This window comes from Aspergillus tanneri, assembly GCF_003426965.1.
Source record: "Aspergillus tanneri strain NIH1004 chromosome Unknown AapTan_1_pilon_pilon_pilon, whole genome shotgun sequence".
NCBI lineage: Eukaryota > Fungi > Ascomycota > Eurotiomycetes > Eurotiales > Aspergillaceae > Aspergillus > Aspergillus tanneri.
Genome location: NW_022984628.1, coordinates 2,351,524 through 2,365,712, shown reverse-complemented (window position 1 = coordinate 2,365,712; position 14,189 = coordinate 2,351,524). Strand labels below are relative to the sequence as shown.

General features: G+C 50.5%; 5 protein-coding genes across 5 annotated transcripts; 2 read left to right on the top strand and 3 right to left on the bottom strand.

Moving 5' to 3' along the window:
* Positions 1–1,569: 1,569 nt before the first annotated feature.
* MCD4_1 (mannose-ethanolamine phosphotransferase MCD4) lies at positions 1,570–4,856 on the bottom strand (the record flags this gene model as incomplete). Its single annotated transcript, XM_033567472.1, has 5 exons — positions 1,570–2,402; positions 2,464–2,572; positions 2,672–2,804; positions 2,864–3,051; positions 3,114–4,856. The coding sequence occupies 5 exons, from the start codon at positions 4,854–4,856 to the stop codon at positions 1,570–1,572; spliced, it is 3,006 nt and encodes a 1,001-aa protein (XP_033429467.1).
* Positions 4,857–5,383: 527 nt separating this feature from the next.
* ATNIH1004_002786 (putative chromosome segregation protein (Pcs1)) lies at positions 5,384–7,109 on the bottom strand (the record flags this gene model as incomplete). The annotated part of the gene is made up of 3 exons (XM_033567471.1): positions 5,384–5,610; positions 5,681–6,121; positions 6,170–7,109. The coding sequence occupies 3 exons, from the start codon at positions 7,107–7,109 to the stop codon at positions 5,384–5,386; spliced, it is 1,608 nt and encodes a 535-aa protein (XP_033429466.1).
* A 365-nt stretch (positions 7,110–7,474) lies between these two features.
* ATNIH1004_002785 (protein-degrading AAA family ATPase MSP1) lies at positions 7,475–8,781 on the top strand (the record flags this gene model as incomplete). The annotated part of the gene is made up of 2 exons (XM_033567470.1): positions 7,475–7,540; positions 7,594–8,781. The coding sequence occupies 2 exons, from the start codon at positions 7,475–7,477 to the stop codon at positions 8,779–8,781; spliced, it is 1,254 nt and encodes a 417-aa protein (XP_033429465.1).
* A 376-nt stretch (positions 8,782–9,157) lies between these two features.
* On the bottom strand, positions 9,158–10,090 carry ATNIH1004_002784 (uncharacterized protein; the record flags this gene model as incomplete). Its single annotated transcript, XM_033567469.1, has 4 exons — positions 9,158–9,337; positions 9,406–9,689; positions 9,750–9,913; positions 9,975–10,090. The coding sequence occupies 4 exons, from the start codon at positions 10,088–10,090 to the stop codon at positions 9,158–9,160; spliced, it is 744 nt and encodes a 247-aa protein (XP_033429464.1).
* A 1,521-nt stretch (positions 10,091–11,611) lies between these two features.
* ATNIH1004_002783 (putative LysM domain protein) lies at positions 11,612–13,516 on the top strand (the record flags this gene model as incomplete). Its single annotated transcript, XM_033567468.1, has 1 exon — positions 11,612–13,516. One exon carries the CDS (start codon positions 11,612–11,614, stop codon positions 13,514–13,516), a length of 1,905 nt encoding a protein of 634 aa, XP_033429463.1.
* Positions 13,517–14,189: the final 673 nt, after the last annotated feature.

Here is a 14,189-nt window from a genome sequence, read left to right as displayed (position 1 = left end):
TATCCAACCCACTTTTTCTCTCTCTTCTGGTCAGACCCTCAGACCCTTCCTTTAAATCCTTGGATACCTTCTCCACCAGGGGATCCGTATCCACATGACCAATTCGTAGCGCTACTTGGTTCCCATTCTTAGAACCTCTCGGTACCTGTTATCTTCTTCACTTAGTACGTATTCCGTACTAGAGTTACTCCAGAGAAGTTGAGCTCAATCCATGAAACTCTAGTCCGTCCGATTTTTCGGCCTTGTCCGTGAAAGAGAGGTGGGTGACCTTAGGTCCCAATGGTCCCATGACTAGTGTAGTTTCCGTACCAATCCAATGTCCGTTCACGGCGAAAGACTCAGACTCCGAGACTAGGAGGACTAGGTAGATAATTAGGAGGCAAGAGGACCGAGTCATCCTCTAGGTAACTCTCCGTATAGGTAACTAACGGTCGGGCTTCTCCTGGTTTCCGTCTTCCCGATCCCTTCCTAACCCCGGATTCGTCATTTCCTTCCCTACCCTCCCGAAGTCGTGCGATAAGATGATTTGAGATTTCCCACAACTAAAACCCGGGGCATATTTCATCTTACTGGTCAAATCTGGGGAGATTCCTTCGCCACCCCCCTGACTACTCTGGAGCTACGCGGGAAGATACGGGAGACCTTTTAATTTTCTTTCTTTCTTTCTTTCTTTCTTTTTTTTTTTTTAAAAAAAAAATACTATTTTATCCCCTCGATATCTGATGAGTGGAAAGTAATTCCAGTAAGGGGAAACCATCCAATCCAGAGGATGACCTACCTATCTGATAGTAGAGAGTTACCTGGTAGATGTACTCCGAAAGCCCTCGCAATCCATTCCCCTCTGGGTTCCGGAAGTTTCCCCGCACAAAACAACCAAGCAAGTAAAGAATAAAAGTAAAATAAAAACAGTGTCACACACTCCATGAGTACGTCCCTGAAAAGGATCCAGATGGTTGGCTCCCCGCAATTCTCCCAAGCTACCTGCCTATCTGATTCTGATTCTGATTCTGACACGGCGGGCGCATCTGGGTCGTATTGTGGTCTAGGCGTGTGCTTATGCCCCTCTACTAACGTCATGCTCTATTTTCTCCGTAGCTCGTGATGCCTCGGTTCAATATGTTACAGAGTACCTAGCAGAGGCAGCGACATAAGAGGCCTAGGGAAAAGCAAAAATTAGATTGAAATTAATTAACAAATAAAAAACACAAATATATATAAAAAAAGAAACATCCCTACTGGAACGCCTGGTTGGGGACACGTTCCAGCCTGATTTACATTAAGGGTATGCAATCGGAAACCAGTCAGTCAGTGATCAGCCCTCCAGTGCACTGTAGGAACGAGTCATGATAATTCGAGTAGATGGGCAGACACACCTGCAAGCCGGCTTGACACACGCGGATCAAAAGCGGCTCTCTATCAAATGCCGTGCCTTTGATACAGTCCGCCAAAGCTACTCCGTACACGATCGACTCATTCAGCGCAAATAGGAGAGTTTAATATTACCCAATGCAACTAGTGGTCTATATCACACGTATAAAACATTTACAATTCATCACGGGTGGCCCACGCCTATCGAGTCTTTGCCCCATTCACCCCATCACACTTCCCCAGAGAAGCGCTGTCGATAGGACCGTTGACAGCATCCGTGACAGCGGCTCTGACGGCGGTGGCGGTGGGCCCAACGTCAACGCCGCTAATGAATACCTCACTCAGAAATTCCAGCCCGGCTACAAACGTGCACAGGAAACTGGCAATGCAGAAGTGGCTGATTGTCGTGCCGATGTCGAGCCACGAGCCCTCATCCCGGACCATGTAGAAGAAGTTGAGCGTCATGACGTCCGAGATGGACATGACCACCATGAAGAGAGCGCTGGGCGCAACCTCCAGCCGACGGTTCAAAAGCCCTAGATTGGCGCTGATGATGGCGAATGGGATTAGGAGCTTTAAGATTAGCAGTGCCCCCTGACTAAAGGGATTGAACACCGGAACGAGCCGGTACACGCTGTCCAGCGAAAATGAGGAGACCGACGCTATGTTTCCGGTACTGAAAAATGCCGATTGGAGGAGAAAGAAGAAAAACAGCGCCACGCGCGCATCAGAAATGCCAAGCGCACGGTACCTGTATGTCTGACCTTGGACAATCGTGGTCGATTCCGTACTCGCTCTCTTGGGGGTGGCAGACCCTTTGCCTTCCTCCTTGGCATGAGTATGGACGTAGATAGCATGTTCTAGCCGAACCCATGTGATCACGGTCATGCAAAACACAAAATAGAAGAGACCCTCATACGAAATGGTAAGGATAATGAAAGTCGGGGAGAAGGTGAGAAAGATAACCATCAGTCGGTGCAAGTAGTGGCTGCGGGGATATAGTCGGTGCAGGAATGGCAGCAGAAGTGAGGCAACTAGATGGCAACGGATGTTAGCACCAGGCCAGCAGAATTACTAAAATTTCCCTGCACTTACCCAAGACAAACCATCCAACCACTTGGTTACCCAGTGGAAGACCTTGCTTAGCCTGAATAGAGGCTGCACTAGACCTGGTGACTATGAGGGCAAGGAGAATCATGCCAACCTATCGGATATCAGCAAATGATGTCCCTAGTAACTAAATTCGGTAGTCCCCGCAATATAACTGTGGAATATACAGTCGTGAGCAAGGGGCTTCTCGTACCTGCATTCCCATGACAGTTCGCGAACCACAGCTGGCTGGAGACTGCGTTGAAGTTTTGCTTCGCCGTAAGATCTCGTTTTCGAACAACAAATACAGTAGGCCAGTGAAGAACATCAATAATGCCCCATAAGTTCTGTAGGACCAGGGTTAGAAATGCAGGGCGCAATGCCGTATCCGAGAGGTCATACGTACATCTTGTTCATGTCCTCAACTTTGTTGGCAGGCAGCAATGTAAAAATACTCATCAAGCTGCAGCCAATTGCCCAGGGTGCAGAAAGCAATCTGTGCGCCTTCACAAATCTGATGCCATAGATTAGAGGCCAAAATGCTCCCAATAGAAAGCAGACGGTATAAATTTCCCGGTAAAAGTAGGATTGCACCTATTGCAATCTCGGTCAGCCAACCCTCAGGTATGTATGCAAAACAATAGCCCAACACGTACCAGCGCCTCCAGCACGCCAACGAAGGCCAGCGATTGTAAAATTAATACGAAAACCCCGCTGGAGGACCGAACATGGCCCAACAGACTCCGGCGACCAGCGGTCAACGCTTTTCTACGAGCAAAAACCTCTTCCCAGAAGTAGATGGGGAAGAAGGCGTAAAAGTAGTACCGCCAGGAAGATCCCTGGTATAGTAGGACCGAAAAGAGTGCAACAAGAGTGGACGAAAAAAAAATAGTGCTCGATAGGGTCCGATTGGAGTCCGTGGCACCATGCAATACATGCAAATCAATGACTGTTGTAAGGGCATATGCGATCCAGCCCAAGTAGCCAAAAGTAATAATGGTTCTTAGGAAGAGCCAGTCATATGTTTGTAGATAGCGCAGGCCCTCCAAAGCGGTGACAAACAGTGTCGAAGACATCTTAATTGACTCATCGTATGAGCCTTTTGCATTCAGCACTTTGATCTGGTTGAGATGCTCCTCGATGGAGGCTTCGCCCTGGTCCGCAAGAGGCGCAAAGGGTACATAGCGCAACACTGCGGCCCTCTTCTGCTCCTCTTTAACGCGATACATTTCCAGAACTTCCTGTGTATTTGCAAGGGCGGCGAGCGCTTTTTCCTTTGGACTGGCATTGATGTATTGTAGGGGAAGCTGACCAACCGAATTGGTAGGGAAGTCAAGCCCGACCAAGTAGGCCATAAGAGCTGCTACATCAGCTTGCGCAACATCATTACGCTTGATCGTATCCAGGCCCCAATCGGATGAAACTCCGTCCTCGTGCCCTGACGGGAAACCATTCTGGGTATACCTCGGACTAGCTACGCCCGAACCCCAGACGACAAGGGGCGTCCTGGTATTATCCGGATGACCGTCACCGTGGCTACCCCAGTCGCTCATGCCGTGATCAGCAGTGAAGACGAAGGCAGTTTTATCGTCCGCATAAAACTCCTCCACAAGTTTGGTGATCTCCTGGACCCCCTTGTCCACGATTTTGATATTATGCAGATATTCCTTCGAATAGGGACGGTAGGAGTGGCCGGTGGTGTCGAGACCGAGAAGATGCAAGAAGAACACCAGTTTATCATCCCGCAGCTTCGCGTCCAACTCCGGATCCGTCTTTGCTGATTCAAACAGGTCTTTGACATTTTCAAAAACCCAGGTGTCAAGTTTGGTTGCATCCATTGTAAAGTCTTCCGCCTCTTCTGTGTACATGTGCGCATCAATCCTGCCTGGAACTCCTCCCTCCTTGAACATGGGCAAAATATCGGGGCTTCCCCAGCTCCATGTGTGTCTGCTCCTGTTGAACACACTATCAAAGTTCACGGGGTTCAATTTCCAACCGGTTGTCACGGACGAAACATCTTCGTATAAGCCGGCGATAAGCGCAACATGCCCGGGTCTCGACTCGGTAGGCACTCGTGTATGCGAAATTCCGAATGTTCCATGGGAAAGCACGCGGGATCGAATAAATGGTGCAAGATGAATCGGTTCGCTGTTCGCTGCACCAGCGGGTTCGTCGGGATCAGGCAATGGTTGGAAGGCCTTATCAGCGCGTAGGCCATCGGCAACAAACAGGAAAAGGCGTCTGGCCGGGGCATCGATCTCGGGATCTCGTTCAACCGCAAATGACCTCATGCCACTTACGATAGGACTGACAAAGTAAATGTCAAAGATCGAATAGGCATATATGAGGTGGAAAACCACCGCCAGGGTAAGAAACCCAACGCGGCCCAGACGCGCCATGATTTCCCTGGAGAAAATCCAGTCCCCGGTGGAGAGGATGCGGAAGGAAATAAATAAATTTTGGATGGCAAAATATAGGTAAATAAAAGAAAACCAGGTCCAATTAAATAATTAACCAACCAATTAATTAGTACAGAAGAGGAGGAAGAGGAATAAAAAAGAGCTGACAGGCCGAATCGCAAGATGCCACTTTTGCGTGTGCCTGGGGTGGTTACGGACAGCGACAAGACCCAACAGCGCAGGACCAGGCAAGATGAAGCAGACGATCAATCAATCAACATAGTCCAGATTACCACCTCCCACTATGGTTATTCAAGAAGCACCGTTCGCCTTATCCAGAAAATTATGCAGATCATGAAACTCCCCATGAGCGTCAAACACTTCGCCCTGACTCCAATCAATGCAAATGGGGAGTATTGGTAAATCAAAACAACCAAGTCCAGATTTGGAAAAACAGACGCAAAACAATGAAACTTTTCTTTTAAAATCCTGTTTCCCAAATGCGAAAGACATGTCCGACGGGGGTTTCAACGAGATGAACTGGATCGTCGTTTGGTGAGCGCGTCAATGACTCGAGTATAGAATTTCGACGCTTGCTGGCGAACAAAAGTTATATCCACCGTAAGATATTCAGGAAGGACATCCACCAACTCGCGATCTCGATTCTCATCCAAAAGTGGAATATACTGAAACTCGGCAGTCTCGAAGTTGGTAGATGATGATTCCAGAGGGACAGCTAACTTGAAATGAAGGGCTGGGATCAAGTTAGTCAAAGGGTCAGCAGGTTAGTTACCAGGAGTCGGGGAGGAGCCAAGATCACTCACTTCCGTTAATACCAGTCTGGATACAGTCATACAAATGGTCGTTCTCTCTTTTCTTCACGTCCCGAATGATGAGCCCAGTAAGATCACTGTATAGATCCTCCTTCAGTTGCGCAAACTGAGCCGCATGGGCCGCTTCAGCGTTCGCTGCAGCGTTGGCACGGTTGGCAGCACCACCGCCTTTGATTGCGCTGCCAGGCATTTTGATTGCGGCGTTTTCCAGGCTAGCAGCGGTATTTCGGGCAGCAGCAAGTTTGGTCTTAAGAGCTTTCACTTCGTTTTGGGTGGCTGAAACCTGAGAAGATGCTTCCTCAGCCTGCGATTTCAGTCGCGAGATTTCATCATCGCGCTCCCTCAGCTGTCTCTGAAGTGCCCGGCTTTGCTGGCCAAGTGCTTTTTGCGCCGCCAACTCTTCTTTCAAAGACGCAATGACATTGTCCGAAGCTAAAACAGTCAGCAGGTGCGAGAGCAAACGTCCGAGGATATACGGACCGGTCTTCATTGATTCACACTGTTTCCGTAACTTTTCCATATTGGCATTTGCTTCCACAATCCCAATCTCCTTGAGGATACGATATCGGTTCTCCAAAGCATCGTTTTGCTTTGTTAAGTCGCCGATTCTGCGTCTCAATTCCGGTTCTCCACCACCTTTCTTGTCTTCTCCGGAACCTCCACTTCTGCGCTTCAATGGGGAACTCGGCAAGTTTCGTTGACTTGATTGTCGGCGCTTTGCTGGTGATGCGGATCCAGAACGGGACTGCTCTGGTCCATCCTGCAGCATTGTCTCCACCACCACATCTGGCACATCCTTTTCACCTTCGGGCACCTCATTACCCTTGTCAGCTTCTGGTTGGGCTCTTCGTTGTTGTCTCTTCAGTTGCTCCGGCTGCTCTATCTGCTCCTTCAGTTTCTCGGGGGATTTGATCTGTCGCACCGCCGTGGGAGTGTATTCGAATTCACCATCAGTCTGTACTTTTTTCTCCATGCTGACTTTCTTCCGACCACGTGTGCCTGCGGTTTCTGCAGGCTTCGCTGCTTTTTTGGCCTTCGAGGCTTGCTTCGGAGTGTCTCGCTCATTATGGGAAACTGGCGCATTTTCTGCCAGCTGCGAAGCAGTATCCCCCTCCTCCACTTCGTCACGTTCCTGTTCCTTTGTCTCCTGAGTCTCCGCTGCGTGCACCGAGCTGCTAACCCCCTTTGGCCGTCCCCTCCTTGCGTTGCGTTTCGTGGTCGGCTCTACGGCCTGCGGAGGTGCCAGTGAGTCTTTTTTCGCCTTCACTAGGGTTTTATTTTCCGTGGCTTTTGAACGAGGCCTTCCTCTGGGTTTCTTCGCTGGGCGTAGTTCCTGAGCTTCGTTAACCTGCATCACGTCCTCATCGTCTGAGCCGGCTAAGCCAGACAGTCGCGCAGCCGCCTTGCGCTTTGGTGGCATATTGATGATATTTTATATTTCCTTATATAGAGAGAGATATATAGAAAGAGAGATGTACTAGGATGTATGCCGCCCGTGCAATCAAGGCACGTTGCCAGCAGCAGAACGGACCGGCGCGTCGACTCTCCGCAAACAATGTCAGGCGGTGAACATGTGACCGAGGCAAAAGCCACCGAATGGAGTCAAGCGCCACATCTCAACGTCCCCAGACAATCTCTCCGTGTCTCTCCAATTTCACACCCCCTGCTGGCCTCGGGACATTTCTGCTGCCATCGAGTTGCTGGTTTTGCTCTTCGGACTTTTGTATTTTTGTGTTTTCCTCGATCCGTATTTTCTGGTTTGCCGTCTCTCTACTAAGCTTCTTCATGGCTTCGGCACGCGGTCCACGATGGCAGCAATTCTTGCAAGAGTTGGTGATGGTTGCCGGCACAGTGAGTCTTCGGTAATCTCGCAAAAGCTGACAGGACTAACGATGCCACATTAGTCGGCCTCTGCATATTTCCTCATCCGCTATCTCCTTTCCCGCCTTGATTTCGATCCCGAGAGCCAGAAGAAAGAGGAGCAAAAACGCAAGTCCGCCGCTATTCTACGGAAACTGGACGGGGGAGATGAATCGGATGAAGATTCCCCACGAGGAGAAGGTAATCGAGGGCGCCGGCCAAAGCGCGGAGACCTCGTTCTCAACCAGTACGAGCAAGCGATTGCGATGGATGTCGTTGCTCCAGATGACATTCCCGTTTCTTTTGAGGATATCGGCGGCCTGAGTGAGATCATCGAAGAGTTGAAAGAATCCGTCATTTATCCCTTGACCATGCCTCACCTTTACACCTCCACATCTTCGCTCCTTACGGCTCCATCGGGAGTTCTATTATATGGCCCACCTGGGTGCGGGAAGACCATGCTGGCGAAGGCTCTCGCCCATGAGAGTGGGGCGTGCTTTATCAATCTGCATATCTCCACTTTGACCGAGAAATGGTACGGTGATTCGAATAAGCTTGTCAATGCGGTCTTCTCGCTGGCCAGGAAGCTGCAACCCTCCATCGTCTTTATTGACGAAATCGACGCTGTGCTAGGGACCAGGCGCAGTGGGGAGCATGAGGCGAGTGGGATGGTAAAAGCCGAGTTCATGACCCACTGGGACGGTCTCACATCTGCCAATTCCATGGGCGAACCCCAGCGTGTCGTCGTGCTGGGTGCAACCAACCGTATCCAGGATATCGACGAGGCAATTCTTAGACGGATGCCGAAGAAATTCCCCGTTGTTCTCCCTCCGGCCGCGCAGCGACTCCGAATTCTTAGTCTTATTCTTAAGGACACCAAGGTGGACCGCGAAAATTTTGACCTTCACTATCTCGTCAAAGCCATGGCGGGTATGTCCGGCAGTGACATCAAAGAAGCCTGCCGCGACGCAGCTATGGTCCCAGTCCGGGAGTTGATCCGACAGAAAAAGGCCGACGGTCTCCAAATGACATCAGTCGATCCCAGCGAAGTACGGGGCCTTCGCACGGAAGATTTCTTTACCCGTGCTGGAGGCGTTCGGGTTATCCCACTACCGGCTCAAATACAGGCGCGGTCCAGCAAAGCTAGTTCAGAGAAGGAGTGGACTTCAGAGTCAGAGGCTGCTTCCGACGGGGACACACGACCCGCGGTGATGGTGGAACCACCCGAGTGATCTGGTTGATTCTAATGAGTGTGAATTGTTGCTGATGTCCTCCTGATCATGTCACTTTTATACCGCACGTGGGGAACGGCGTTCGTCTTATTTTCCTTTGCTCTTTTTCCATATCTACTTCATCTGATCATTATAATAACAGACACCTACTGGGCAGGCTTTGGATGCGACATTTATCCGCCAGTTATTTGGAATTGCGGTTGCTTTCGAGTCTACAAGGAATGTTCTTGTCCATAGAGTACCCCTTTTTTTATGTATTATCATTAGATGGCTTTTCCAATGCATGATATTACTTTCCAAGGTATCCGAAATGATATAGGAAATGATACACAAGTCCAAATTTCTGCCACAACAAGCCTAAGCAAGTTGTGGCTGGTCACGCCGGGGAAAGCCTCATATGCTGCATAGCATTTCCGGCCACTGCGCGCAGATCGTCAAGACTCAAGTTGAACACTTCATTTTGATCTCTCCCGGGGGTATCAACCTCTCCGAATAATTCCCCGCGGGTGAGGTGAAGGCATGCATTTTGCCCGCCCTGGTTGGCAGGGAAGACAATCTATAAAGTTATCATTGGTATACATGGAAAGACAATAATGAATCAAGACGAATCAGCGATCTTCTTACCTCGCTCTGCCTCCTCGCTGGAATCCCCGTCAAGTCACGGCTATACACTTCGATGGACCCCTCTACTTTTGAATCTTCAACGAGGGTCCATTTCAAGAGCATCACGACTTTGACATATGGTTTTCCACCGAGTAACCACAGGTCTACATCGCTCTGCAGACGTGGATACGTCTCACTCCATCCCGTTTCCACCACGACGGAAGGAAGTCGCTGCTCCCCCGGTCGTATGAAGAGATCTGGCTCCTTGCACGACTTGTCGTATGGAGGCTTGAATGTTCGGATGGCTGGGAACAGGTCAAACGGGGGGATGTCTAACTAATTTCATTCCATGGGAAACAACTTACTGATTCCTACCAATATGCGCAATGCTTTGAGTTCCTCGAGTGTCAACTGCCCCGACGCCATCCAGTTGAAGTTCTCGTTTCGTAGCCAGAGTTGATGGCACGCGTGGATCTCTGTCGGCATCAGTCGCACCCACAGGATCTTGGTCACCGAGTTGTAGTGGAGTCTAGTGCAGGATCAGACCTGTTAATCGTTGTCTGATGTATGGAGTCATGGTCTATGCTAACCGGGAACATGCACTTTCCACATCCCCATGGACATCCAATGAATTGATGATGTGAGAGCCCCAGGATGGCTCAACGTCGGTGAACACCAGCTCCTTATGGTAAACTCTCTGGATCATCCCCGTGACGATCTGAGAGAGTAACTCCGTCTTAGTTCGAAAAGAGGTAGCGGAGGTAGTGATCTGCTCCGACCCTATACATAGTGGAAAAGGATGGCTGGACATAGTGGTGAAGACACCAAACGTATGTCCGATATGGTAGAAGAATACTGACAGGAGGCAGAAACGACATCTGGGAAACGAGTGTAGTCCTGACTGTAATATTCGCTGCGTCTAGGGAAGGACTGCCTGGAGGTGACGTTGTGTAGATTCTGTTCAAACGCCTACTACCTATCTAGGCAGTACCTTGTAGGTACTGTACTTAGTGTGCCAGTAGGATGGGCAGTCCCCTAAACGGAATTCCATAACCACGTTTCCAGTTAAAGATATCCCTCAAATCGGATACGGTGTTTTCTCCCGGGAGCGAAGTCTACTGAGATGGATATCGTGATGATCTGCCCGTTGCTTGGTCATGATGCAACCATGGGTTAGAGAGATTCGAGCACGCGGTAGAGTATATCGCCCCATCTCTTCCGATGCGAATAAGAGTCTCCATTTAAGAATCAGGTAGTATTCTAGGTAGTATGCTACTGTTCTAAGTAATAGTGAAAATGCTAGAAGCCGGATCTTCAACAGGGAATCCTCGCGGTGTGTTCCCGGATCTCGTGGCTGGTAAGCCTTGGATCTGCCCACGTCATCAATTCAGTGAAGTCTGCAAAACACTTCAATCCGGCTGGATCTCCCATGTCTATTGTTTCTGTCAACTTCAAGTAACAACTATGCGACGACCCAATCGTGACTAATGAGAAAATTTACCCCTCTTAGGGCGGCACTGGGCACTTTCCCAAACAAGCAGGAGGTTCTTAGAATAGTAGGTTACGTAGTACCTCGCCGGTACGGTAAGGCCAGGCTTGGCCACTGGCTAACGGGATAGTACTTGGCAAGTCTCAGCACTCGGCACCAAGGTCCGCCCCATTCTATAGGTTGTTGGAGAATAGCGAGACAGAAAGAGAGAGAGAGAAGAGAAAGAGAAAGAAAATAAAACATCTCCAATTAAATCACATTAATTGTAGAATTCAATCGAGATATTTCCCACCCCGATTGCCCTCTGACGTGCAACGAGCCCCTCTCTGCTGCACGACCGTTCGTCGTCATCACCATCATCAATCCATAACTAATTAATCCCCCGAACCTCAAGCTACTAACTAACTAATCCCGCGCCCCCAACCAGAATCAAATCCAATCCCACTTTCCCTCCCCAAAACTCTTTCCTCCATCTCCAATCCCCCGATTCGAACTCCAATCGACTGTTTTTCATCCCCTTGGATTTTCTCACCTCCTCCACTTCGCCGTGTTGAACCCCATCCAAAGCACACGGGTGTGATCAGGAGGCTGGATGCCGCCGCATGGTCTGGTCTATTGTAGAAGACCTCCGATGGCAGTCTGCCTAGGCCAGCTCACATCCTGAGTTGAATTTCGTCGGAGGAGTCGACGTCTCCCATCACCTCTCGACCCGACATTCTTTTTTCATCGTCGCCAGGGATGAGTTCCCAGAGCGGGCTTATCAACGCCTTAAGCCCAGGGACCACTACAAATAGCAGCCGCAGATCGACCTCGACCGTCCGATCACGCACTCGCCGACAAGCACTCTACACCGACGATGCCGATGATGATGAAAATGGGAGACAGATACAGTCTACAGGATTCTCGACGATGCTGTTCTCCGGCCCTTCTGCACCCGTGTCTCGCGGCACAACGCCGTCCCCCGCTCGCGCCGTTTCGCCAATTCCCCAGAGCCATCCTTCTCGTGCCACTCAATATCCCCGACGCAACGATCTGGACAGCTCGCGAGGTGCACGATACCCGACCGGGAAGGGCCAGAAAAATCTCGCGGAATCGTCCCGGGCGGCCGTGGATTTTCTGGACTCGTCATGGTCGTCGCTTCAAAGTCTAGCCTCATCGGTCCTGGGGAGCGACATCGCACGACCTGTTGCCAATGGATCTGCACGGGCACATACACGGAAATCATCACGGCCGGGTCCGTCCATGATGGCTTCGTCGCGGACGTCAGTGCCCAGTGCATGGGGTCCGTCGGCGCCGTCTATGCTGGAGATCGGGGCCGGGACCAAGGAAGAAAGACAGGCGTTGGTGCAGGCGAAAAAGCGGGAGGCTTTACTGCTGGCAGACACGAACCAGCCAGGAAGCCCCAATACCCGACACAAGCGGCGAGATTCCAATGACCAATCGGGCCACGCGGCCATTGACCCGGAGCAGGACGAGGGGGCACTCGCATACATTCACCAAGTCCAAGCCACGGACTCGATCACGGGGGTCACAATACGATACGGCTGCCAGCCAGCAGTCTTCAGGAAAGCGAACGGATTTTGGCCTAGCGACAGCATCCAGGGTCGGAAGACCGTTCTGCTCCCGGTCGATTCGTGCTCGGTCAAAGGCAGACCCATCTGCTCCCAACAACAAGTTAGTCTCTTGGACGACGAGGCTGCAAGGCGGAGGTCTTTAGAGGATCCAAATGGAAGCTCGATAGCCGCGACACCCGCACAGGAGTCTTCTCACCCGTCTGAGGGGGGGAGTCCAGATGCGACATTGGAGGCTGAAGCTGATCGAATCTGGAAACACGAATCCTGGGTGCAGATTGACGGCTTCCCAGCGCCTGTAGAGATCGGCCGTGTTCCCCGTCGGGCGCTGGGTTTTTTTCCTCGCACGCGGCGGAAATCCGTGTCGTGTACCGATTCCGAATCCGTGTCTGGATGGGAGAGAACTGCGTCGCCCTCTGCATCACCGTCACCAACAGAGCCCGAACCGTCACAACCTCCCCCATCCTTGGCGAATCGACCCCATGCCGATTCGTCCGGGTCCAGGGTCTCCTCCCATTCCAAGCCCCATGTTTGGCATCAACGTCAGCGTAGTAACCTCCACCTTTCAGGACCCGGTGTCGGGACCCTTGACCACGATGCAATGGCTCCCGGGCCGGCCCTGGATGGCCTCAGCAAATTCTTTGCCCAGCATCTTCCCAATCTAGCGCCAGCGCTTGCCCCACCGGACTTCCCACGTACGTCAGAATATACGCCAACTGCCACCTCACATACACCAACGAGTCTTGACAATATCGGCGGCGCCGTGGAAGGATGGGTGAGAAAGATGACCACGCGCGCGAAAGCAAGCTTCAATGAACTGCAGCAAGGAACGCACGGAAACGTGAGCAACGGATTCAGCCAGGACAGGCGAGGAACCGGCGATCTCATTGAGCTCAACGATGGGTTAGAAGCACGGAATTCCCCGGGACGCCGTGATGCGACACGGTTACGGCCCGAATTTAATCGATCTGGGTCGAGTCTCCACGCAGAGACATCTATCAGAGAACGGTTTCCCAGCCCATCGCCGGCGACGAGCAGGACTCGCTTTGGGGACCGTTACAAGGACGATTGACGGATATTGTACATCCATTCAGCCTTAGTATTTTTTTTTTTTTTTGTTTCCCTCGCATACCCTTCCGTCCCTCATCCTTGTGGCTAGTTTTGGCTATGAATCCGGGCAGCAGCATGACTCCCGTCCTTTGATGTGATACTTTCCTAAGCCTTGTTCGATATACGATATCTTGTACGTACGCTTGAAGCATAGCGTGGCGCGACAGAACAAATGCTGTTGATAGATGGTGAATGCCCTAATTGTTGGGTGGGATATTTGGATTCTCTTTCTTACTCCTATTTCTTGTATGTACCTAGTGTTTGACGGGAGGGCCGAAGATACGGATTCGGGTTAGAAGGCAGCGATAGATTAATGGTTGTTCATATCAGTGAGCCAGAAGTCTGCATTATTCTATAGATCTCGAATATGTAAATTTAACTATCTATTGATGTATAAATACGGCATTGGACATGAAAGTAGCAAACCAAATATAGAACTAAATACAGTATTTACTATTTTAATAAAACCATTCTATAAAATTAATCAAGCTCTTCTTACTCTTTCTTTCTTCCTCCGTCCTCTTCCCCAAGGTAAAAGTTACATCAAAGCCCATATAAGACATGGTGTACATGGATAGTACGCATTCCGCGATAGCCGCAGAGTTGACCACCTTGGAGGGACTGCAAGTATTAAT